Here is a 27653-nt window from a genome sequence, read left to right on the forward strand (position 1 = left end):
GTTAATGCTTAAACCTGAAATAGATACTTCAAATCTTTCTTGAATAAAGATGGACTTAATCACATGCATAGGTAGTTTTTATTCTTTTTTTTTCCTGCACTGTGAACTCTAGATAGAAGAATGTAATTTTAAAATAGCTTTAAAATCTCTGTTGCACTGTTAATAAAAGATTGACTTTTGTGTAGGTTGGTCAGTTCACAAGTTCAGTCATTTTGCTGTGATTCTGTTCTAAGTATTAAGAGTGCTGTGCATGTGAACATTCTCTATGGGTAGATTTCATGCTTGTCAGGGTTTCTCAGGATTTCAAAATTATTTAGCTCATCCAGTCTACATAATAGAGTCATTTTGTACCCCCCTTTGTCCAATTTCTTACTTAGCCACACAAACTGCACAATTTTGTACCACAGAATACCCACACAGATAGTGAACAAATTCACTTTTTTTAATTGCAAAAAAACTTGAACAAATGAAGTGTAATCCTTTTCAATTATTTATTAAAGTGATAGTTGTCCTGTGTTATACTTAACAGGTTTGTCATGTGTGGAATCCGTGTTTTAAACACAGCTTCTGTTGCTACCATTACTTTCTGAATTCAGACTGATCACTGGTCCTCATATACGTATATGAAAGACATCTTATCCTTTTCCTTGAAAAGAAAATGCACTTCCCTCACATTCAGCTATTCAAAGTGTGAAGCCTGAGTTGAGGGAGGTGATGAGGATGGGTTCGGTCATGGAGCACAGTGAGAAGATCATGAAAAAGACTAAGAGGTCATAGATTCTTCCTCCAGAGAGTTGATTTGTGTAGGTGAATAGGGAGAAAATAATTTTTTTCCAAGATGGGAGAATGTACTTGAATCTTCTATTATTACATTCTGAAGATAAATTGTATACACTCAGAAATTTGAGTGAGATTAAATGATAAACAACAGTTCATACAGGACTATTTACCATAACTTAAGTGTTTTTAAAAAATGCACTGCTCAAAACACTTGCAAAGCTCCATGCGGCAGTTAATCTATTAATGGTGATTAATCTATTAATCTATCTATTAATCTAAGACTCATGAAAACCATCAGTGCTGAACAAAATGACAACAACTTGATACTAATGCTCAGCCCTTTTTCTTTCCTTTCTAAAACTTGCGTACTGAATATATATATTATCTCAGAAAAGAACTTGTAAAATTTCCTGCAATCAAACATAGTGTTTTTGACCACAAAATGATAAGCAACATGCCTAATGCAACATAATGCCTGGATAACGAATGAGGGTGAGGTTTTCAGCCCATACATCAGGCCATGAAAAGGGGTGTACTGAAGTTACCAGAGCTCTGTTATATTCTTCAGTTTGAAGTAATAAGGGATGAGTTTTTCCCAGGGAAAAGGCTCTCTACTATTCCACTATTTATTCAGGCATCCCTTGAGACCTACGATCTATATCTGGGGAAAAGGTGGCTCACTTCACCCTGAAAAATCTGATTTTCATATGGCAGAATAATACTCATGCTATTACCTGTGCTATGAAAATAGGTAAATTCTGCAGTAAGCTAGAACACATACTATTTCAGATAAACACCATTGTCTATGTCAAAGACATTTATCAGCATATTGCCATAAGATCAGAAAGCTAGAAATAAAATCAGTAGCTACACTGCACTGATCTGCAGACACCATGTAACTCTCCTGGTAAAGAGAACTGGCTGTGATAGACTATTACCAGCGGTTAGAAGTTCCCATGGTCCTCTGAGGTCAAATACAAATCCTTTCAGAATCCTTTGAAACAATTCTGATGCTTTTCTCCTTTTGATTTGATACTAGTTGCAGCATTTGCACATTTACTTATTTATTTACTTATTTATCTATCGTGGTGTCTTTTTGATTAGCAAGGAATTGAAATTCCTAATATTTTTACTAAATTTCTGTTCTGAATATCTGTTAAGACTGGTAGTCTTTCTTCATACTTGTGTGAATTGTTATGGTTATATTTTATGGTTATAACTGTAAAAGTTATGTTAAGACCTCTAGAAATTATCAGGCAACTGAAAACTAAGATATTAAAAGTAATATAACTAAAATACATATTCTTTGGAACTCAGGGTGAAGCCCAAGAATCTTGAACTTTTAAATTTTCTTTTGAAGGGTTAAGGATAAAATTACATATATATATATAAGCATCAGAGATTGGGCACCACATGAAATGGCTGGGATATCACACATTTTATTTTGTTTTTCATAAATTGTGTGCTAGAGGGCCATGAATTTGGAGATGAATACACAAGTTCAGACATAGATAATGAACAAAGTAACAGTCAACATATAAACTTTTTCTGAAAGCCTCTGTCTATCAAACTGACTATCATGAGTAACATTTTTGAACACCTTGGGTACTTAAGTATTATTTCTTTTAATTGAGATATAAAAATAGGATTTAAATTACTTCAGAATCCCATTGCTCTAGAAAATTTGTATTCCTCTCACTGTATAATACACTAGGTAATTAAGTTCACACAATTCATCTGACAGGAACCCTTTAGTTTGAGTAAATCTACGAAAGCTGAGGTACAGACAACATCATTAACTACATCTGCACTGCAATCCACTTCAAAAAACCATGATTCAGAGCACACAGGCCCGGAACCAGCAGCAACATCTCATGCAAATCTGAACTATCCTTCAGACTGCTTTACATGTACCACATATTCTCCTATAACTTTTGTTATAGCAGTACCTATGTAACTCTCATGACATTTTCTCTCTTTTCTTGGCCCATTTTGATATTTTTTTCTTTTTAAACTATACTCAGATTTTAATTAACAGTAGTTATGCAGATTCTTGTAATCATTATCCCCCCCATCAAATTACAATAAGAGGTACAAAACCCAGTAAGCAAAGAATAAAAACTACCAGCATCAAGCACAGCTGCACTAATACAGAAAGAAGCATTTGATGGTACTGCATATCTTTTTTTTTTTTCCTTCCCCATTTATTTTCCTTTTGTGTATGGAAGACATAATAGACAACTAAGGAACTGGAACGGTGGTAAGCACTACACCAGTTTCAGTTATTCTTATGGCTCCCAATCTATCTATTCAATCCATTTTCTGTTACAGCAGTGCTAAAACAAAACAGAGGAAACAGACTGTAAGTATGTCTGTTAGCTACATAGATTAATTTGATTTTTTAGATACAGAATGTAGATTCTTTTTTGAATACCATAATTATCATCCTACAAAAGCAACCACCCCATAGTGGATATGCTAACCAGTTACCAAGTATCTGTACACATTCATTGTTCTATGTCTGTTTGGGATATCAGCCCAGAGGTTGGCAAAGTTGGACAAAAAATCATCCTTATTCTATTATTTTGTCATCAGACCCACCAGAGAGCAGTACTCACATCTTCACACTTAGTTCTATGCAAGCATTTCTACAGAAATGCTCCCCAGTTATGTCATAGAAAGAGTAAGCATTGTAAAGAGAAGTTTGAAACCTCTGCAGAGGAGCACAAATTAGCCCAATCAAGTTTTTTAGTTGTTGCTGGACAAAATTCTGCTGTTGCTCATAGAATTGTAGAATAGTTCAGGTTGGAAAAGACTTTAAAGATCATCGAGTCCAACCACGATTAATCATTCTGATTAATTTGTCCAGTCTTGACATTAAATTTAATCAGAGATAACATTTAGCTAAGAATACCTACAAATCCAGTGAGAAAGTTAGGAGGAGATGATATCACGTTCAGGGTGGTTTCCTTTCACATATTGCCACCATATCCTAAACTGAATGAGAAAAATTATTTACCAGTTATGTTGCCAATGAGAGAATCTACATAGTGTCCTGCTGATATATGAAATAAAGTGTCTTTTTACAATAATTTTGCAATAATAATAATTGGTCATAAATGTATTCTTGCCATTTGTTTAGGTGGTGCTTGTTCCTTGCCTTTCCTTTTTCAAGTTTTGCAATTCAAATAAAATCTTAACAGCAACTCAATATAGACTATTACAAAGAACAATCTAAATGTTACTAGAACTCAAAATTGCATATACTTGTATTGGTACTAGTGTCTTTTACTTCTGTTGTTAAAATAGCAGTGATTTGCATAATGAATACTGCTCTAGAAATTGAATTTCCTATGAACCATCCATGTTAATTTCATGGTCATAATCTTCAATAACTAATAATTTTAATTTTTAATCTCTATGTTACTATTGAGGACTACTTTCCCAGTAGTTCTAATTTAAATGGTGTTTTAATGATTACAAGAGTTGATTACAAGAGAAAATTCTTAGATTGGCATTAATTTATTTTACACCTAAAGAAATGATTTACACATTTTCTCTTTCCATTTTCCTGCAGTATGTTGAGTGAGTGCCTGTACTAAGTAGTAATCACTTTCTAGTTATCACAGAAATTATTCAGACACATTTCTGAATTCTTAGCTGTTCAGACATATTAAAAACTATCTTTATGTACAGTATGTAATAATAATAATAATAATAATAATAATAATAATAAAGCAGTGGCAGAAATTAGACCTTTGTACTTTTTGAATACTGTTTTCTCATCTATACATTTTGAATTTGATGCTATTTATGCCAGCACAGACATTGTCAAAATTGCATGACATCTGAATAGGACAGCTAATTCTACCATCTCTCAATGGGATTTCACTTTGGAAATCTTGTCCTCATGGCTAATATTTACTTCCCTCTTCTGTTATTCTTTGGATACAAAATTCAGCTCTTTTTCTTCTTCCCAGCACCACTTATTGATTGAGTAGGTCTCCTGGAAAATGAATCAATGAGATTTGTGTTTGTTCTTGCCTCTGTAGAAGATGGTATAGAGACACTGGGGTCTGTTGCTTCATAATGACTGTGCCTTCCTCTTCAGGAGGCCTAATGTTTGTTTTAGCCCGATGTCCTGATTGCTCTGGGTAGGAGTAGTTTCTGATTGTGATTCTAATCACAGAAGGAGGACTCCCTGAGACAGCAGTTAGGATCTTGCAGGCTGAATGCTCCCAACAGGAGACCAGGAAGCCTCCTGGGTGCTGGTTTTGTCAATCCTTCTGTACCTAAATATCTGCCTTATGCATGTAGGGGTTAGTTTCATCCTTCTCACCAGCAAGGAAGCTCAGAACACCTAGGAACAGAGATACTTGTGCGATCTAAACGTGGTGTCCACTGGCGGGTGAATGGAACAGTAACTAAGTAACTTCAGATATATTCATCTGAAGGAGCAATGAATTGATTGCTAAGAGAAAATCAGTAGCAAGAAATTCAGAGGTCACTTGAAGCCCAGCTCCCACCTGGACGCAGAAATATTAGTTTCCTCAGGGTAAACCACCCTCTTCATTCATCTAATATCTCTTACATTTAAGGTAGATCAAAAGTAGTAGTTAGCTTTTAGCAAGACAGAATATTCAAATGATCTGTTGTTTCAAATGAAAAGAAATATTCAACAACTGAAGCTGCTTTCAGGGGCTATTAAGAAACCCATTCTTTCTCAATTGTCTTTTCTGGCTATGAACTGGGCTGAAAGCAGTCCCAAACCTAAATAAAAAACCTAAGCACTTTTCCTATAAAGACTGACCAGAGTATTCTCTCATTAGTAGAGCAGTAGGTAATCATATGGATCTTTTATATTATCAGAATAGATTGGAAATGGCAAGTGCCAGCTATTCTTGGCTATAAAGGCACTGTTACTATTACAGAAGTAAAAAATGTTTCTGTGCTTACAAGACTTTACTCTTTCACATGCATTCAACATTATTTCACAGCTTTTATGGACATTTCCTGAAATGGTAAGGTAAAACCATTCTGATGAGGATGGCTAATTGCACGGCATAGTCCCCTACATTGCCAGTAATAAAACAGCTCCTGATAGTTCCGCTCTATGAATGTCAATAAACAAGATAATCCAAATAATGTGGCCTCAAGGTTTGACTACATAAGAGAAATTTTTATTAGCTCTGTACCACTACTGCATTACTCAGTCCAGTATGCTACTTTTATCCACTTATAAAATTGTAAACTACAGGGAAAACTAAGGAAAGCTGCAATAGCCCTGGGTAAATGGGCTTCAATTGTGTTTGATTTACTTTCCACCAATATTTTGGGCAATGACATCAGAGGCAGATGTTTCCAAAGCAGTCCATCAATTTTCAAATAAGAATCAGAAGTTGATGAACTTTCACATCCAGAAAATATTAGATCATTTCAAGAAGTGTCCTTTTTGCCTAAATGTTTTAATGATACTAAGTACTGGCACTTAAATTCTTGTTAGCAATTCAAATTTTCATTTTCTGTTGATTTAAAACAAACAAACAAACAAACAAAAACATACAGTATATAGGTAATAACAAACTTCAGAAATATATGCAAAGCTTGCAAGCACTTTACAAAAAAAGAAGATAGATACGTTGACTAAACATTTCATGTGATATTGTTTGCCTTGGATGCTATGAAATGGTTTCCTACAGTTTACTAAGAATTACATTATACCAGTATACTGCACAACCTTTGCAGGTGGTCCAAAGCTGCCTCTGGTTTGTCTTTTAATTCAATCAATCAAACGAACCAAGTAAATAATGGATTATTTATTGAAAGTTCAACCACCCATGTTGAAGCAAAACTGGGGGGTATGAATATCATCAGATATCTAGAATACTTCTTTTCCATAGCCAATTTTACACCAAATTTATTTTGGTAATTTAACATTAAAAATGAAAATGCTTTAGCACTTACAACAGGTACATGCTACATATTATACAATAGCTGCAGGTTTCCAACAGAACACATAACAGAGAAACAATGATATGAATGAAAAATTAAAGGAACAAAATACAAAATACAAATACAAAAGATGAATAAATATCAACGGTTGAAAACTATAAAACTGAGTATGTGAGGTACCAATCCTGCACTTCATTAAGTCATTTCAAATAACTATTGTGAGAGGAAAAAAAAATAAGGATTCCAATTGTGGTTTACCACATAGTCATTGGTTTTACGGCCAAAAGGATTCAATGCATCCACTCAGACTCACCTTCCCCAGGTTGTGTGTTTCCTCTACAAAATAAAAACTCCTTATAGATGTGCGAGCAAAGCCTCTAAAGATGTCTGCCTGACAGCCTTTACACAGTGGAGAATCTCCTGATCTGCTTCAGCAACTTCCTTCACAGTAAAATTTTGTAGCTCATTTCTCTGGTAATTCTGTCTAGTGGATCTTCAACTGTCATAAAAATAAGCTTTTTCCAAGTAGACAATAAGAATGTTTTTAAGTTCATTATATCTTCTGAAGAGAAAATCCTGGACTATGGAAGAGATGCAGAAGACAAAAAGCTGAAGAGAAGCCACTTGTGCTGTACTTTTTAAAGTTTTGGACCAATTATTTGATCCACCACTTCTACCATTTTCTACTACTTATCATTTAGCAAAAGTATGAGCAAACCACTGGTGCAGAAAGCATATCTGAACAGTAAATCTGGAAACTTCATACAACATACAACAAAACAGAGCAAAAGGTGAGGAAGGAAAAAATATGAGGGAAATATATTTGTATGTGGGTGTCTTGATTCCTCCTTACAGTGAAAGTGCTTTCCTGTTCAGAACCCCAGCTTTCTTTTTCTTTTTCTTTTAAATTACAAGTTTTTTATGAAACTCAAAATATGCCTGCCTTGGATATAGTTATTTTTTACTTATTGCAAAACCATCCAGATAATGTTTTTCAAGGCTTGATCCAAGTTCCATTGACTCTGGCAAGTGTTAGTTATTTATTAGCTAGTTAGTGACTCTGGGAAACTTTAGATCTGGTACACAGTACTGTAATTCCCCACTGACTAGTATCTTACGTACTGTTTCTTGCTGTGCAGGATTGGCTCCCTCATCTTACAGTTTCTGAAATGTCAGAATTAGCAACCTTTATTACTAACCGAATTGTAATCTACATGAAACAGCAGAAGTAAAACACAAGGCAACACATTGCACATATAGTAACAGGACATCTTATAGGAGGGCTCCATTCTGACAGGATTAAAAAAAAAAAAACAACAAACCAAAAAACAATTACACCAGTTTATTACATAATTTGCTGAGAATTAGGTGAAGCGTGTGAAAGTGCGTACAGTCACTGAATGCTTGAAAATATTTTGTGTGCATGTGTTTACTGTTAATGATGTAGGGAAAATTTATGCACATGGAATACTATAAGCTACAGTGGCAGAAAGGCTGAAATCCAAATGCTAGATGGTTTATCGTAAACTTCATACAGATTAAAATGGGCAGAACAAACTAAGCACTGCAACTGTGTGTACTAACTCTTAGTGAAGAAGAAACTTTGATTAGAATACAGTGCCAAGATTAGCAGACTTTTTCTTCCAGATGTATATTAGTCTCTCTATAGTATATATCTCTCTCAACAGCACCATCTGCTATGCCATTTCAATCTGCCTAAAATGATGGGACAGTCCAGGGATTCTAAATTACTGAAATCTAATTGTAAGCTAAAGACACACTCGTCTGTTGCAAAAAAACAGTAAGCATATAAATTATTACTAAAGTATTAGAGATAATACCAACACTAGAAGAAATATATATGCATATAAGTATATATATATACAAATATAAAAATATTAGTACTATATTATCCCAAGGCCTTAAACACAGATTTAACTTAAAGATTGAGAACATCATCCTTAAGTTGAAATCTGAGTTTGATCAAACAAAGCATACAGAGATGTGTTTTTCTGGAGCTGTGCCAGAGACTGTTCACAGCAATTTGGTAAACCTCACAGTTGAAATAAATAATTATTTTCCTGAATTCACTACTGAAAATTGTCCTCATTATGTTCTGCTGCCTGGTCTTCTCCTTCCTCAGGAAATATGTCGCTCATGCTCAAACTAGTGAGCAAATCCAAGTCCTTCTTGTCCTCTTAGTCATGCACACCTAGATTCCACCATCCAGCAGGTATGCACAGCATGAGAATGTTTGAAAGAAGAGATATGGGAAGTCTCTGGCTCTACTGAAGAAATGGTATGAAGATTCTGCCTCTGATGCAATGTCTAGTATTTCTTAAAAACCAGGATAACAGACTATTTTGGTTATCTCCACAGAGCAGCGGAGGGGAAAATTTCTATAAAAATAGCATTTTAGTTGAAAATACCATACAATTCATCAAAACAACCAAACCATCTAAAAGCAGTGTTTTGCCGTTTCTTCTCAAATTCTAACCAGGGAAGATTTTTAAGTTGATAATGGTTGGGGACTGGTGAGTTTTCTGATGATAGTTTCTCACCAATTCTATGCGTGAATTGTGCGGGCCTTCTTCTCTTGCTTGTAACAATAAACAACAAATAATTTATATTTCCTAACTCTCCTTGCTTGTGTCTCTTGAGTTTTGCTAGTAACCAACAGCAACAGAGACACATCTACTGGGGGACTGTAAGCAAAGGGCAGCAAGCAAAGAATTTCAAGCATTTTTAGCCTCTCTTGTCTCACAAGTTTTACAAGTATTGAAAATCTGCTAAAAAGAGGAGAATGGGTTCTGTTTCTTAATAGATGATCACTTGGAAGGACAAGGTATTTTCCTACCAAAAAAATATTAATAGTTATTCTTGAACGGTGATTTTTTTGTGACATATTATTTAATTGATAAATCTAATTTACATTTGCACAGTGAGCTATAAGAATGACGATATGTTCCCAGAAGATTATTTCAGTAATTAAATTTTATAGCTTCCTAAGCATCTTCTTCTCTATGCTTAAAGGGAAATATTGACAAGAGTTTAGTTATTCATATATTTATTTATTCCTTCTAGCATCTGCTGATAAGCAGGATGCTCTGCCATGAACTACAAAACGGAAATGAAAATATCACATTAATAGGTTTGGAACACATTACTTACGGTGGTTGCACAGTGGATGTCTTTCCATACATTGGCTTCCCTGGAGAGATCTGAGACTTCAAAAAGGTTATCAAGAATTACTTCCCCAATCATGTCATGTCTAGAAAATCTGTCAAAATCATAAACACTGAAATGCAATTTTCTGTTGCTGAGTTGATCATAGGCTACAGGAAACTGAAAGGTTTCATCAAAGACAGGATTTAATGTCTTTCTGTGAACTCGTGTCTGAAACTTCTTTTTCCTATCTGGAAGCAGATAAATCTTAACGTAGGGGTCAGATGTTCCTGTGAAGTCTTTAGCAGGCAGATCTAAGGCTTTGACAATTGTGACAGCCAAAAGTTCGTTCTCATAATCATACCGGAGAGTGAAATTAAGTTTTCCACATGTTTTCACATCTTCTTGTTGCCCATCGGAATCCACAGACTTCTGTTTGTAGAGTTCTGGTTTTATTCTCCCAATGCTGGTTGTTGTCTCTCCCCTTTGTAAAATTGGATCTGTCCCCATGTTAAAATCAACACTGGACACTTGCATCTGCCTTGGCAAGTGCCTCCTGAAAGAATTGTGCCTGCACACATACACACACAAAATGAGCCATGGTTATCTCCAGGAAAAGACCTGGCTATTAGTAAGTAGAAAATACAAGAAGACAAAATTAGTAAGGCTTCCACTCTTTAAAGCAACCAAAAAACAAGCCTCAAAAGTTTTATAAGTGCTAAAACAACTTTTAAGAGGAAATGATTATTCAGAATGAACTTGGCCTGAGAAATGCTCAGTGTCCTGGCATTATATATATTTCTTACCTTGCTTTCAAGCTATGCAGCTGAAAATGAGCTCAGGTTCTTTCATAGAATTCCAGCATTATTTGATCCTACTCTGCTAGGACATGAACAAAATATAGTCATGCAGAAAAAAGCATCACAGACAACAGACCTCCTGTTGTTTGAAGGCACTCCTTGTCTGCTTTCCAATTAAATGTTTACCATGCTTAACAATGACCACTGTGAAAGCCTCAAGGAAGCCATGGAAAGGTATAGATGTTTTCAGCATAGTATTTACCAACCTGAAACACTTTATGTGTACCTACTGGGTATCTGGTACACTGAGGTACAGGTCATTTTATCCTGTAACATTGTTTTGGCTGCAACACATTTCATTTTCAGACAATATTTTACTGTGGCATATTTTTTTTCCTTCTGTTCTCACACTCCTCTGTGTAGCGTATTAGCAAACAGAATCATGTACTACAACCAAAAACTGTAAATCCTCACAAAAAATGTTTAAATCCTCGCAATTCTGAATACTATGTAGTATATCTGTACTTATTTATGAGATTATCTTGACAGATGAACATTAGTGGAACTTTATGCCTTTCCTACAAAGAGTGAAATCAAATCTCTGGTATATCATACAGCTTTAAAATAGTATAAAAACATTGGTCAAAAAGCTTCATAGACATAATCATCAGCAGATGCCATTATGACTACATTGTTCAGTTTATTTTTTGGACATTTTCACTTTTCCTTGGTACTTCACTACCCTTACAATCTGCACTGGAAAAGCTCACTGCCTCCTCCTGTGAGCATACTCAGTTGCCATTAAAAAACAATTTAATTGTCAGAATTTCCTCTGCTTTTTGCAATCAATTGCTTATTAATGCCAAATGCAGCCTTGCCTTATTGCTTGGTTTCCCTGTGGTGTTGTGTTCTGAAAACAAGAGGTGTCACAGCTGTGTGTTTCTTTCTTTAAATCAGAAATGCAAATTGTCTATTTGGAGGCAACTAGGACTCATTTCATAGATATTATTTGTATTTTTGCTTAAGTGAAGTGGTTGCAGAAGGCACCCAGCACAAAACTACTGCGATTTAGCTGAGCAGAGATACAAGAGGGTAATCTGCAGCCATTAAATAATAGACAAGAATGTTTCCCATTTTGGTTGCTTCAGTACTGCTAGACATAGTGTGCAGCAAAATTGTGACAAAAGAATAGGGGAGGGAGAACTTCGTAGTTCAAGTTTGAAGTAACTCCAGAAAACACAGGTGTTTTGATTTCCAATTTAGATGAACAGTAATACACCTCTCATAATACATTGCAACTTTTCCATATACGCACATTATTTATCTGTTACAAGCAGACAAGTTCAAAGACTTCCTCTTCTCTTAAAAGATTAAGCTCCTCAAATTCAAAGTATACGATATCCATGATGGAATGGGAAGGCTCTAACTAGTCGTAAAAGCCCAACTATGTTCTTCATGGGGTTCCATAAATGCCACTGAGCCTTCATCCACTGGGAATTCTGGTCTCATGGATATGCCAAACACAGGGAAGGAACTCTCCATCCAAAACGTAGTGGCAGTAAATTTTTAGCATGCAGTTGGTTAGGAGAAATGAAAATTGCCTGCATGTCATTTCAAGTTTAAATGAAATTTGATATATGACAAACTCTCTTTTCCTGTAGTCTCTTGTATTTATGAAGACCTGAGTTAATCCGTGCAAAAGTAGCATGTAAAAACATGACTCTATGATTTCTAAGGTACCAATCTCCTTTCAAACTGTCAAACGCTATATATGTAAGATCCTCTGGTGAAGACAGTCATTGCTGCATGGCGTCACTAAGTAGAACAGTGCAGCTGTATGGCTGTGCCTCATGGGAACCAACAGAACTTTTGCTCCAGTAAGCCAATGCCCTAACTACATAGTGCCTTGTATCTGCTCTGAGTCACAGCATTTCACCAAGACAGCTAATTGGTCTGTTAATTATTAAGATGCTTCATTGTTGTCATGGCAACATATTTATCATCCTTTGTTCTGCAATAACAAAGGAATTAATGACTGTTAAAATGAAGTACAAGGATGTCAAGCAACCAGGATAAAAAGGTGTAGGGAAGCTACTGACGTGTAAATCCAGGTACATCCACTATTACTGGCTTTCACTTAGCAATCCTACAGACACACCTTCCGTAACTTCGAACAAATACATTTTGAGTGACAAAGCCTGGACAAAAATCTATAGTATAAAACAATTTTGCATTGGAATAATGATAGTATGAAGCTGAGTTCTAAACAGCAAGAGTAGCATATGTAAGACAAATGAGAAGGATAGGATGGTGATTTACAATATGACTTGAGATTTACAACATGTGGCTCTGATCTATCTTCAAGAGCTGATATTCAGGTGATGTTTTAGACCATATCCAGGAATGGACACCAGCATTTGAATCACATTTTGCCAGGACTGAGGCTACTATTTCCATCACCAAATTCAATTGACCTGTTTGCTTTTCTTTAATCTTAACATTCCCACACACCTCACCTTTGCCTTTGTGCCTCATGGGAGCTGACTTATTCTTCTAGAGCTGAATGACAAGCTCCTCTTCTACTTAATGCTAAAGAGCTCAAAGCTCTTTGAAAACACAAGTGAACATTTGAAGGAAGAAATATTAGTGAATCTATAAACTACACTGCAGCATACCTTCACAAAGTACAGGGAAAAATGGCCCTCTCTAACACTGAGCAAAAATGCATTTAAATGAACACCACTGCAGGAATTCTACTGCAGTTTACTGCACCTACTATTAGTTACTTACACCTACTATTAGTTACTTAAGGTGAGACAATCAGGACTACTCAGGGGAAATGAACTGTCCCTCTAGGAAAGATTTAAAACTTATAATTTAGACAAGATAGAAAGAAAAAGCTTCCCTACAGTAGATACTGAAAGAGCAGGACAGATGACAGACTTTAATTTTGTAAAATTGTGCTGGATTTCACTTTTATTTTATGTATTCATATCCCAGTCCAAATCACTCTGGAGATCTGTGGAAATATTTTGACAGCTTGAAGTAGCTCTGGATTACTCCTTGGAACTTCTTTCTTCCCCTGTGTTGCCATAGAGAGTTTTCAAGCCTATCTGCCAGCTAGTTATTTCTTCTGTCTGTTAAGGAAGTCAGACAGTCTGATCACCTACAGATTTACCTGTTGGCACATAATGCATAAAACCATTCCAATTAATATCCAATTAGATAGATAGCAGCATAGCAGTTGCAGATAGCAGTTGCATGAGATCCTTGTCATGCGACGCAGTATCATTTTTTGTCCCTCTGCCTGTCCCCTTACAGCAGCTACAATGTCAAAGCCACCTTCCCAGTATTCTGGAAAAGCTCCTCAGAGCAGTTTGGACACCATGCTCCCTATCTCAGTAGGTGGATATAGTAGCTGCAATCAGGCACATGCAGGGCAACATGTCTTAAATGCAGCTATACAGTCTTATCATTCAGGACATGGTTCAGTGTTACACAGTACTTCAAATGCCTCTTTTAACCTCCTATTTTGTGTTAAGACAACATTCATTTAAAAAAAATTATTATTATTTATTTTTATATAGGAAGTGTCCTTTTTAACTTGCTGCCTGCTTCCCATGCATTAAATTTGCTGACAGTATTTGAAGAAAATCATGTTAGGTACTACAGATCACTGCACATCTTTTCTTCAGAACTTTTCAAAATAACTCAGTATCAGCAACAAAATCAAAGTTTCTGTCCTTCAATTCAATACAAAAGAAATCATTGCTGCAATAGTACATGCTTGACATATATTCCAAAATACAGAATCTGTATTGCTTTGAAATCAATCTGTAAGGACTACATTCTTAGACTGGGATTTTAATTCCTTTATAAGAGGCAAACATGTCATGAAGAAATGCCATCAACAATAAATCTTTAATCTTTTTCTTTAATGAAGAGGAAAACTTTCATCTGTAAAAGCAACTGCTAGGACTATAAAAATACATCTGTGAAAAGACAGACTTGCAGTACTTTGAAAAATCACACGAGGATTGATTTTCCTATACACACACAAAAAAAGGAAGTGTTGTAAATACGTATATGTAAATACATATGTATTTACAAAGTAGTAGAAGATAGATTTAATCTTCATAAAACAGTGAGGTAGCTGAAGATCTGCCATCTTTTTTGCGATATTCAGTTAACGATACAGCTGCTTTACCTTCACACGGCTGCTGTTTTGCCCATAACTGCTAAGAACTCACAAGTACCCTAGGATCCTGGAAATTTTATGGCTGTACCTTTTCCCAGGAAACATGCCACAGATGCAAGTATCCCTTACCTTGATGATGACGTGGGCTCTGTGATCTGTCTCTGCATGCGTGCATGTCTGATCAGATGTTCTTTCAGTGCGTTCTGGACCTCTGCTGGTATATCGGGTGAAGTGTGGCTAATTTTCAATGCAGCTTCAAGTACCTTTGTTGTAGGTTTCCCATTTTCTTTAACTTCCTTTTTCTCACTGGTCTCCAAAACCTCTGTAGGAGCACTGGAAGTGCTCTGCGGGACATTATTGGCATTGGAAGTGAGAGGTTTGCTTCTCCAGCAGGGCCAGCACAACTTCCAAAAGACAAAAAGTGAGACTACCAGCAAGGCGAGCCCACAGAAGCTGACGACTACTGCTAACAAACTGACTGAGATGTCTGCAAGGAATTAGAAACAGAGATCATAATGACAGACAAACATGAAGAGAAAAGAATATGAAAAAAGTGAGAAGATAGAAGCATTGCAATCATTGTCCCATGATGAGTTTTGAAGCCTCATTCAAAGCTATTTTTCTTTTTGATATCTAAGCCTATGCCTTTAAAATGCTACCATTCTCCACTACCTCTTTTCCAAATTCCCCATTCATTGTTGCAAAGGCTCAGGGCCAGTACTGAAAACACCGGCAACACACAGACAGTCAAACTTCTTATGAAGTAAGGGACTACCCAAACAGTCCCAAATCCACCTATCTATAGTGATCAAATGGCGTTTGCTTGGGAATACATCTTGTGGAAAAAAATTAAACAGCAATCAACATTTTCTGTAAGCATCTATGAAGATAGGTCAGCTACAAACACCCAGGCTGATAGAGAAATTCCTTAGGACTTGCCAAACTTTTGACTTTGTGTGCTAACTGGTTCATAAGCATGTTAAAACAGGATAAACAGGAACAAGTTACAGTCTGCCATGAACAATAAGTTGTAATGGTTAAATCTCAAACACTGTTGATCATGACATGAAGTTGCCTTCATACTATACTATTCAATGCCCTTGGTTGTACGAAGGCCATACCATACACTTAGCTACCCCTGCTGCCCTGCATTTGACTTTCTCTGCCATGGTGCATTAACATATCCAATAAAACTGCCAAAGTAAAAAGAACAGATTTCGTACTGACTAAATTCTGCAAACAGACTTGTATTTTAGGAGATGGTGGATCACCAGAAATGCTGATTGGAGCTTAATTAAGACTTTTATTCTGTGTGACACATTTCAGTTTGATTTTTCCAGAATCATGTAATCTTCTAAAATATAACTAAAATAACCCTTTCCTTTTGAAAAGAGGCTTCTGTATGCTTTTTAAAAAAATCAATGAGCCCTACTTAAATGCCCCTCAAGCAAAGGCTGCTGCTGCTTGTTACAACAAGGTTTGACAGTTTAACAGCTAATATTTTGTATCCATAGCTGGAGGCTACAGGCTACTAAACTGAACCAGTGGAAAAGTGCAACCAGGGTATGAGCATACTTTTTTCTAAAAGATCACAGGATAAAAAAAAATAGTCCTCTAGATGTGTGTTGGCTCCACAAAACAGTTTGCAGCTCATGAATCCTCCTGGGAGATTAAGTTTCCGGAAGATAATTTCAGAAGGTTTTCTTTATTAATATTTAATCTCCAAATACAACTTTCAGTAAGAAATAATGAGCTTAAGGCCCATTCAACATGAAAATGGATGAGTATAGTCAATGTAAATAGGTGTTTATAGTCTGAAGACACACTTCAGCTCAACCCTACTTCATGTATGTCCTGGCCAGCTTCATGGAAGAATTGGCAGTAGATGTGCTTTTGCATTTGAAGAGTTTACCACTAACTGCTTCCCTGCCTTGAACAGAAGTATGCCTCCATAAACACTTTTGACAGGCCTGGGCATCTTTTTCTGCCTGCAGTTAAATGTCAAAATGTAGCCCTTGGAATATTCACGTCAGCTTAATGAGAAATTCATACAGCAAATTTCGATTTAAGATGCGCCCATAAAATGAATGGATGCATAATTATACCTACTAGCAATGTAACACAAGAAGCAAGCAATACTTTTGCATACAGTTTTTCTAGAGAATGAATCCTCAGTAGGGGTTATTAGGCTATTTGGTTTGATCTACTATTTACCCTGCTATGTTTTCTGAGTCCCATAATTTCTAATGGGTTTGTCCATGTTTTGCAGTAGTGTCTAATCTTGACGGCAAGAGAAGACATTAAGGGATGCTGATGGAGTTTACAGCTTGGTTCACTGATCAATCATTTTGTTGCAGATTTGTATTTCTGGTTTGTATTTTTGTAGTACTAATTTACAGCCATTGATTCTTTCACACCTCTGTATGAGAGACTGAAAGATATAATATGCCTCATAAGACATGTCTATGCAAAACACAAGTAAGCTAAAAGTGCTAGAAACAAACCAGAGCTTGAAACTCAGTTACCAAGGCCAGTCTCTGGAATGTTTTTAATCATTTAATGTCTCCCAGCCAATTCCTGGGCCTGGGTCATTAGGGAAGGCTAACAATCATTCATCATAGGCACTTGGATGTCCTTCTATTTCAGTAGATGATGGACAGAGACTGTGACATGTCAGTTGGCCTCAGTGCCAGAGAATGGTCACATGTTAATTCTATACATGAATACAGAGGTATGCCCCCACTGAAAGAACTTTTTTCATAAACTAAGCCAGCTGAATTTTCGATCAAGCTAGACAGAATATTTTCCCATTCTCAAAGTCTGACAAAATGTAGAACTCTTGCAAAAGGTTGATGGTATCTCAGAAAACAACAAAAAAGAAAGCCAAAAAGAAATTCAATTTGGGGTCATTTGCAAGATTTCCAGCTCAGTGTAGGTGTTATTAGCATAATTAGCTTATATTTTGAGTTGAAGGCTTCTAGAACTGAAAAGTTACAATTACTCATTTAGAAAATGGTGAAACAGATGAAATTATTTCAAAACCAGATATATAAATATCCAACAGAGCTTCAATTTAATGAAGGCACTATCAGTTGATTCTATCAAAGCTTTTCTAGTCAGTCTTATTTTAAGTTTTTCACAGCAAGACATTTTTCAAGTCTTCTAATAACTTGGTGTCTCTTTTCAATATCTACTTCAGTTCTTCAACTTCCTCTAAATTTTCTTTCTTTATTTCCATTAAACTATTTCAAATGGTCTCTAATCCAGTCTCAAAATCTTTACAGAAAAACTAAGTTCTGCAGCCCTAAAACATAGCATGAAACTAATTAAGTTTTATGAGTAATGAAAATATTTGAGAGCTAATTCTGGAAAGAATCATACAGATTACAGTCTTCACGTCTGCTATTTTAGTAGTTTGCTCAACAGCCTCACATATTGTACTTGATAGTGCAACAAATACTTAAACAAAATAATGAAATACAGTAATTGCTAAGGAATTGAACCACAACAAAAAAATAGTTCAATAAAAATTGTATTTATTTCATTACATTTACTTCCATAATTGCTAGAAAGCAATCAGTATTCCATATCAATTAATGCAAAAATCATATTGTTTGATTTTCTCACTTTTGAAAGTCACTCTATTCAACAATTGTTATGCAAGATTTGCTGTTATGAGAAGATTAGAATCATTTGTAGAACAGCAGACAAATGAAGCTTCCTCGACACTTTACATATTACACTAGATATGTTTAATATATTAGCCTTTCATAGCAATTTAAGAATAAAAAACACTAGGAGATGGTTCAGCAGAAGGAGTTTCTTCACATTGAGGAAATCTGGATAGAGAGGAAAATGGTTACCAAAAGAAGGATGTGTCTTTAGGCTGGGATTACATTTCAGTTATGTAAGTATTCTTCAGATGGTGACAAGTTCAAAGACTGCCTTAAGTTTTTAGAGTCAGAAGGGGATACACTCACTGGTCTGGGACAATGTTAACTGTCAACATTGTAAACAATATTCTCACCCTTCTCTGCTATGAAGGAACAAAAAAATCATTTTCAGCCTCAGGCAAGCTTTTGACAACTCTTTTTCCAAACTGATAATTGCAACTTGTCTTCAATGCTATACATTTGCACAGAATAGATATATTTTTGAATATCTGTCTGGGCATGCTGCACAATGGTTTTGCCATTCCTGTTCACATGATGACTAATCTTAAGAACACGAAGAAAAACCCTTTCTCACAGTGCCCCTCCTGAAAAAGTGGGAAATCTTCCACTCATTTCACCGAAATTAACATTTCACTCCTGGTGATATTTCTTTACTGACTTCTCCTTAATGTCATCTTCATAGTTTTGACAGAATTTCATGACTGAAAGAAAGTGGCCTGTTTCTTCATGTTTTCCTATTTAAAATAGCTCAGTGAAGATGTCCACTATTGGTCAGTTTAATACTTCTCATTTCAGAAAGGCATATCTACCTGGGAAATCTTGAGCTATATTTACTTCAACATCTTTCTGCACTTTTTATAAACATTTCTGGAGAGACATCCAGCCATCCAGCATAAGAGGCTTCTTGAAAGCTGGTGTTTCATATTAGGCAAGTCTGTAGAAACATCCCCACCTTTTTTCTGGATGCTAGGCAACATTTTGAACCATAGTTTCTGTACTGTGGTTTCCAACAATTTATTGCTTTTAACTTGCCTCAGAAAAGTTCTGCACATGAACCTATTCTCAAATATGCATACTGGCAGACGTCCATGTCCAAAGCAAATTAAATTCATTTCCATTACAGTTAGTTCTCTGAAAGCATGCGGCCCTTGAGGCTTAGCTTGGGAAAAAAAGGTACTCCTCAGCCCTGATTGAATTTATACTGAGGAGATCACTGAGTGTGTTAATGTAGCTGCCCATTTGTGTAAGCAGCAGGCAGGGCAAGGAGGGACCAGTCAGTTACAATTGTATGAAATTGTATTATGTGGTCTCTCTTGTGCATCACACCACATGACAGCAGGTATACAGAGGTGTGTACTGACACATTGCTCCTGTTGGGGCTAGAGGATAGAGACAAGCCTGCAGTACAAAGTTCTACCACAGGCTCCTACTTCAGGAATGTTACAGAGCCCAGCAGCTCTTTTCAGCCATTAGAAGAGTGCTGTGAGTGTCCCTGGCAGGCAGGAGTTGAGCTATGTACATGCAGTAGGCTGAAGAGAACCTACTTTTGCCAGCAAAGCAACAGAAGGAAAGGAACTTATGTAAAAAAAGGAGTAGAGTTCTCTTTTGACCCCTTTCTTGGTATGCAGTTGATACTGAATCTCTTAAATATTTGAAGTTCAACATCCAATAACTTTTTTCATAACTATTTTTCTTTATCTGCTTTTTTTTTTTCCTTTTTTTTTTTTTTTTTTTTCTACCATTAATCGTCCATAAGCAACTCTACTATTTCCACAGGAACCACTCTGAAGGGAGCTCTGGAATATCAGCAGTCAGCTCTTACAGATTAATTAATACATCTCTGATTTTCTAGAATTTGAAGGATGCAGGAGCTTTATCAATTATAAAACATGTAGGTCCAACAGATCTCCTTTATCCCCATGCATAGGAAGTACCTGGCCCAACCGAACACTCCTGCTGTTCTGTTTTTTGGGGGGAATTCGAAGAATCAAAAGTTGCTGGTATTCATTTCTACTTGGCATCAGCAGATCTTCCACAAATCCCTCTCTGTCAGGTAAATCCCCAAGGATGGGGATATAATGCTTTGGCATGCCTCAGAAAGCAGCAGGTGTAGTCTCTTGTATTTTCTCTCTTAACCTCACTTGGTCGCAGCACCTGACTTACCTTTCAAACTACAAAAATAACCTTCACCTTGGAAGTCTGCATATGGTCTCTTCTGCTCTTCCCATAGCGAAACATACTTTGAAGATCTTCCTCAAATCTTTTGACTCCAGCTCTATTGTGAATGTGTTCTCTCCTACGTTGTTAATTCAGTCTGATGTCTTAAATTGTACAAAATAGCCATCAGCCATCACCATCTCCTGCTGGTATATTGCTTCTTAGTGCTAACAGAACTCAAGGGTAGCATTTTTCTTACTGGTAAGGGAATCCAATGAAGTCAGTTATCACTGTGATTTGTTACATCTTTACTGCACATAAAATTAGTAATCTCTTGTCAAAATCATTTTATCTAAGTTACATCAATTATCAATGTATCTGATAACCTCTATCTGTCCAGCCACTAATGGAACATCTTCTTTCACCATTTCAGATCCCATGTATGAGCCTTTCTATTATGTCATGTATATTAGACATAGGGTATTTGCCAGAAGCTTGTTAACCTTTACCTAGTCCACATCATCTTTGGTTTTACAGAAATCTGAAGGAATTTGTCAAAGTAGTTGAGTATAAATGAATTTTGGTACATGTTGTATGTAATGAGAAAAGATGGCTCTCACTTTGCCTGTCTGGGTCATTGTGTTTTGCCTACACTGTAGGAAGCAAAAGATGCTGGACTGAACACTGGCTTTTCCATTCTAGTTTACTCTAGCAAATGCAAACTGTTTTCCTGCATTTCCAAACTCCTGCCTACCTACTTTCTTACCTCTTAGGTCTCCCTTAGTTTCAGAAGGAGGTAAACTCCCATTTCTGCATAGCCCACACTTCCCATTCACCTTCCATTAAACAAAAACACAGCTTTGGGTTTTGTCCCATGCTACTCTGACATTTGCAAGTATGTCTCTAAACATAGAAACACTGGGGTTAAGAAACATCTGCAAGAATATATCACTATCTTCTTTCAGACAAGAAAAAACTGCAAATATGGCACAGGCCCTTTGGACAGCCCGCAATCACGAGCACGCCTCACCTACAACCAAGTTCATGCAGCTCAAGTACCATTCTTGAATTGTCATGGTTATGTTTACTCATACTCGGCAGTATATAACAAACATGTCACACACAGGATAAGACCCAGCTAAACACTTGTCTCTTTATGATCGTTATAACTGATTTGTCCCCGAGCTGCTTTAAACATTCCTGTATTTTTCATTTCTTTGCAAAACATGTGAGGGAGGAAGATTCTTTTATAAAATTCTTTTACAGTACATCACTGCTGCCTGCATGTTGAAGACTTCTGCACTGTTATGATTGCCTTCACATTTACTGTAAAGAAATCTGGTTTCTGTGGCATGTTTATCCGTCTGTTATACCTTTATATTGCTGAATTACCTGCTTTTCTGTTTGTTCTTTTTTCTTCACAGCTTGCTAATAAACATTCCAGAAAATACAGTTTTCATAACCCTGCACTTTTTTTTTTTTCCACCAAATCTTATTTTTCTCTGATAATAGTTTTGCTCTGATCAGGTGACAAGTAACATCACAAATAATTTGGTCTATCTTTTAAGTTTATTATTTAATTTTATCACTTTTCTCTGCAATAAAATGCTCAATTGTTTCAAATAACTGTTACTTCCTAATGAAGAAATATTTTCCTTTCATGTATACTTGCAGCCTATGTTGTGTTTTGTGCAGTGTTTTCTTACTCCTATACTTTTGTAGCAAATTTTCAGGGATTTTCAGGGATAGGGTTAGAAGCTTGTTAGGTTAAAGTAAATAATAATAATGATAGTAAAAATAAAATAATTGTGATTAGAACATTTAGGTGAATAACAAACAGACCTGTACAAGCTGATGCTCTTTGCATGGTCAGCTTAAAACAAATTCACTGCAAGAGCAAACAACACCCCCTAGAGCTCTCCAACCATCTTCTAGCTAGCTAAAATATGACCTCCTGGCAGGGAAACGACTGACTTCCCAGCTCTGTTAAAAACACTGTTTTCCCATGAGAACTGATAATGAGATTCTTGAGTTTGCAGGCCTACCAGGCCTAGCAAAGCAAAGACAGCAGTAAGTGGCCAGCATCTGCAGAGGATGTGGGATGGCAGTGAGTTTTAAACATGTCCCCAGAGCAGGATGCCTATCTTCCTCTTAGTACAGTTCTTGTAACTGCCTTAAGCTTCAGAAATGCTCCCAACTGGGATTTTGAAGTGCTTGGCTCCTTAAAGTGAGGAGATGCTTAACTGGCAAGAAAATGAACTAAAGTTCCTTATTGCTCAGACAATCTGAGTATAAATACAGGTAAAACCAAGCTGCACATATGAATTTTGGACATTTCTAGAAAATAATTTGCATTAAATTTTGTTGGGTGCAATCCTGCACATTTAGTTCCCACGTGTGTAGTTCCCAAATTCTTCCCATTATTTGAAAAATACTTCTGCCCAAAGCTGTTAGATGTAAAGGTGTAAAAATAAATCAGTTGTACCTCTAATTCAGCGTTTTGCAAAAAACATTATACTCTTCTGAAGAACGGTCACACAGTCATCTAACTATATAAAGGCACCATAAATGTAAATAGCTTCCTAATCTTTTTTTCGTGAGTACACCCCTTGGGACAAGATAATTAATAGTCCTTGTAATTACCAGGGTAGAAAATATAACGGCAGATGTTGTATCTTCACTAATTGTCCAAAGCTCTGGGAAATTTACGAAATGATTTCTCTCCATAAGATTCGTTACTACGAGTTCCATAGATTAATTATCCATTACATGAAATATGATTACCCTTCTTGACCCAAGTGGTGAGCAGTAACTGAGGGTCCTAATGTTTTGTTGTTGCCGCTAAGAGGAAAAGACACTGAAGAATCAGCTTTTTCTTTGATGTAGTCCTGTTTGTCTGCAAAGAATGTTCAAATCTTTATTTCTTTGAGAACACAGGGAGTCAAATGCCTGGAGGTTATCATTATTATTGTCATTATTATTATTATTATTGTTGTTGCTGTTGTTGTTAGCATTAAACCAGAGCGGCTCTCCTTCCTGCTTTGTTGTTTCTTTTTGTATCCTGTCTTTCAAAGCAATACTCTCCTTTATTTTCTTTGGTCTGACCGTGTCTCTGGTTTCCTCTTCTTTGTTCATGTTTGATTCTGTTACCCATGCTGTGCTTCTAGACATCTATACTGTCAAAACAATAACAACAATAAAGCAGTTCCCAAGCTCTCCACTTGCCAGTGAAACTTGTTGGGTCACAAAGTCAATGTTGTCTCATATTTTTGTTTGAGTCTGGGTTGTGGTTGTGATTCCTCTGAGAAGGTCAAATGCTTTATTCAGCTGAACAGACAGCAGTGATCACACCCTCCAACACAGCCAGATCACAGCAGCTCTAGTCACCAATTTTAATGTTCTAAGTTCCAGAACATCACTGCATCTTTGTATTAAATAGAAAAGGTTTGCTTTCCTTTTTACCATCCACTCTTTTGCCTTCTGAAATGTTTCTGTACTATTCTATTCTTTCCTTTCCAAATATAGGTCTCCTCATCTTTTAGCCTTCTTTTCTGTGCTGAAATCTCATCAGTGATTTTCATATATACTACATTTATGACACTTTCAGGTAACTTGATTTTTAAGTGAAGAAAACTGAATGATCACAGAGGGAAAATAGGCTGTTCCTATATAGGTAACTATTATATTTTCTTTTTGCATTTCTTTTTACGCTGCTTTCCACACTATTTCCTTTTCGAATTTTCAATGAATTTTTAGTTGTGATTATATAATAACATAGTATAATAAACCATTATTCTGTAGTCACACTCTCACAGCCTCCAGAACTCCTTCTAACAGCTCAACTATCTTCTTATTCTGACTACAGTAGTTTCTTCGCTGCACGCTTCAGTGCTTGCTACAGGGGCTAATGTCCAGTGTGCTGTACAGAGCTCCAAACCACAAATAACTATGAAAGAGCTTTCCACATCAGGTTGCTGGAGAAGCTAATGCAAAATAGGGCTAAATTAGCCCATGCTCCTCTTTACCATACAACTAGTGTTGCATGACACCAGACCTGTGCAGAATTTACTAAGCTACAGGAGGATATGTCTACTGGATATAGGCTCACAACAACTGCTACCATTCCAGACACCAGTGTTTCAACACTACACATTTATGACTTCAGTCTCAGAACAGAGAACACTTTAGGTTTCCATCTTTAACTAACTGCAGATGGGGATGTTGAGCACTGTGGACAGCACTTACTTCAATCACAGTGTTGGAAAGATACTCTATGTGCGTTTGAAGAGCAGAAGATAAACCTTACTGTGACATGACTGGCCTTTCCATAACCAGATTTCTCTTAACCTAAACACTGCATTGACAGCCTTTCACTTTCAGAAAACTCGAGTGACTAATATTTACATCTTGTCTACTCAAGTGTTTACATACAAAAATACTGTCAGTTATCAACAACTGTGTGCCTGCTCTTCCTCTGGAGTCATAAAGTATTAAAATGTGATTGCTAGCGTTCTTTTTAATTAATGAGATGATGTTTACTTTAACACATATGCTAGTAAAGTTGATACCTTTACTATTTTCCTTTTAAGGAGGAAAAAGTGAGATTTAGGAATTCAGTTGAGATGTGGCACCCAGTGGTTCAAGTCCAGTATCTGTTAATCATCATTTAGTTTCCAATCTAACAATTCTGTTACTTAGAGTTTTCAAATGTAAAACATTAAGTAGATTGCTGACTTTGAAGAAACACAGACAATTGTACAAAAATGTAGACAACTCTTCGAAAGCACTGTATATAGTCCAATATGAAAGCACTTCATATTGGAGATTTAAATTTTCTAAACAGCAAGTCTTGGTCTACACTGCGGGACATTTTTGTATCCTACCTATGTATGTAAATATACACTTTCCTACTACATGACATATAATAGTGACTCCTTGTGCAGTATTCTCTACAAATCAGAAAGAGAAGCTAATCTTTTAATAGCCCAGTTTTCAAAGACTCATCATGCTGTTTCAGGCAACATTCTATGATTTGCACCAAGACAACTCACAGAGTGTATGGCAGGACTGTACACTGTAGTTTGTATTTCCAAAGCACCGCAAACCCACGATCTGGAAGCATGCTATCCCCCACACTCCACTGCCCTGATGGGTTGGCCCCAGAGCCCTGCAACCCTCACAAGCTGCAAACACAAGCACAAAATCCTGCAAGGAACACACAGGTACTGGAGTCTGAAAGAACTGCTCCTCTGTAAGGAAGGCTGCAGCAACAGGTGTTTTTTTATTTTTGGGGGGGAAGGGAGGAGAGGAGTTTGCAGAACAAATCTGTGGGCACTAGAATTAAAAAAATGCAATATCAACAGCTGCCGTGGAAGCAACAGCATGGCTAGGGCACATGCTCAGTACCTGCTGCCTTTCACGACTTGGTGTTCAATTTATTCAATTTGCACTGTACACTTGGTATTTGTTGGCTACAATGCAAGCTGTCCTGCTCCATTTGTGCACTGATGGAATAGATTATGATCACTTCTGACAGAAATAAAGAACTTGGTCTTATTTCCAAGCCCTCACCACAAAATACACATGATGGCCAACAACGGGTCTGGAGTGTACTGTGTGGAGAAAAAGAGCGGAGCTGCTTTCAGAAGACCCAGACAGTGGCCAAATCAATGACCAAACAACGCTAGGAGTTGAAGTCGTGCCCGGTTTCAACCCCGACATTTTGTTCTGGTTTCGGAACATTTCAATTAACCCGAACTCCCTCCTCTCTCCCCCCACATTTCCCAGACGAGTCCTGGACCGGCGTTCTGCCCCGACCTTATGGCACCCTGCCGGCAGGCAGAGCTCTCGCTCAGCCCTAAGCCCTTACCGGGTGGATACGGCCATCCCGCACCGCGCTCTCCCGGCTCTCAGCGCACGGGGCGCGGAGCTCGGCGGCTACCCCACGCGTGCCGCGTCCCACCCGTGATAGCAGCGGCGAGCACAGCCCCTGCCCCACCGCCGTCCCCGCCGCATGGAAAACCTGGGGCTGGTAACGGAGCCGCCAGGGCAGCGAGTGAGTGGCTGCGGTGTGGCTCCAGCTCATCGCGGTGCTCGCACGTCGGAGAGGATCTCATCCTCTTCGATTCCTCTCTGTGCTCCCCACTCCCGCACCCGTCCCCGTCCCTGCGGCGGTGAGCCCACCCTAGCTGCGAGGTGCCCGGCGGCTCTTTCCTCGCTGCGCTCCGGACGCGAAGCCTCCAGGTCGAGAGGATTTTAAAGCAGGCTGCGTGCCTGCAACCTCCGCCCCCCCACCCCCCCTCCATCGCCGTCCGCCCCCTCGACACGCAGGGAAGGCAAAGCAAAAAGTTGCGCTCTCCGGCCGCCCACGCGGCGGCTGCAGGACGGGAGCGGCGGGGCCGGGGCCAGTAGCGGTACCTGTGCCGCCGATGCCCTGTCGGGCGGTCTCCAGTGGGAAGATGCCGGCGCACTTCTCCCGCTCCACCTGCCCGCCCAGGCACAGCTCGGAGATTATTTGAAGCGCTTTGTGGCAGAGGCTGCCCACGCTGTCCTCCGCGGAGAAACTCATTTTCGGGCCGGCCGGTCGCTAAGTCATGGCTGGAGAGGGGCGGCTCCGCGCCGGACCCGAACAGTCTCCCGCGGGGAGCGGTGCGGAACGGACGGGAGCGGAGCGGCGGGCGGGCGCGGCGCGAGTGAAACCGCGCTCACATCCGAAGAAGTAGTGAAGGTTGAGGGGGGGAGGAAGGGGGGAGGGAGAGGGAAAAAAAAAAGGGGGGGAGGGGGGGAATAAAAAGGGGGGGAAAAAAAAAAAAGCATCCACTTAGCAACGCCTTTTGTGCCTAGCGGGCTTCGGTAGGCGGCTCGGCCAATGGCAGCAGGGCGAGGGGGGGGAGCAGGTGGCGGGGGGTCTCCGCGCATCCCTCGGGG

General features: G+C 37.9%; 1 protein-coding gene across 2 annotated transcripts in view; it reads right to left on the reverse strand.

The window, feature by feature from the left end:
- The window catches only part of SYT10 (synaptotagmin 10), a gene marked incomplete at both ends in the record, with an annotated part of 32514 nt that extends 5220 nt beyond the window's left edge, over window positions 1-27294 (reverse strand). Inside the window, 3 exons of one of the 2 annotated variants that reach the window (XM_079547023.1) lie at window positions 9904-10468; window positions 15025-15382; window positions 27159-27294. In XM_079547023.1, the coding sequence (XP_079403149.1) occupies window positions 9904-10468; window positions 15025-15382; window positions 27159-27294 (1059 nt within the window). Of the gene's footprint in view, window positions 1-9903; window positions 10469-15024; window positions 15383-27143 lie in introns of both variants that reach the window. The other variant, XM_079547022.1, reaches the window with a different exon arrangement.
- Window positions 27295-27653: the final 359 nt, after the last annotated feature.

The sequence above is a fragment of the Tetrao urogallus genome (assembly GCF_951394365.1).
Source record: "Tetrao urogallus genome assembly, chromosome: 1".
Lineage (NCBI taxonomy): Eukaryota > Metazoa > Chordata > Aves > Galliformes > Phasianidae > Tetrao > Tetrao urogallus.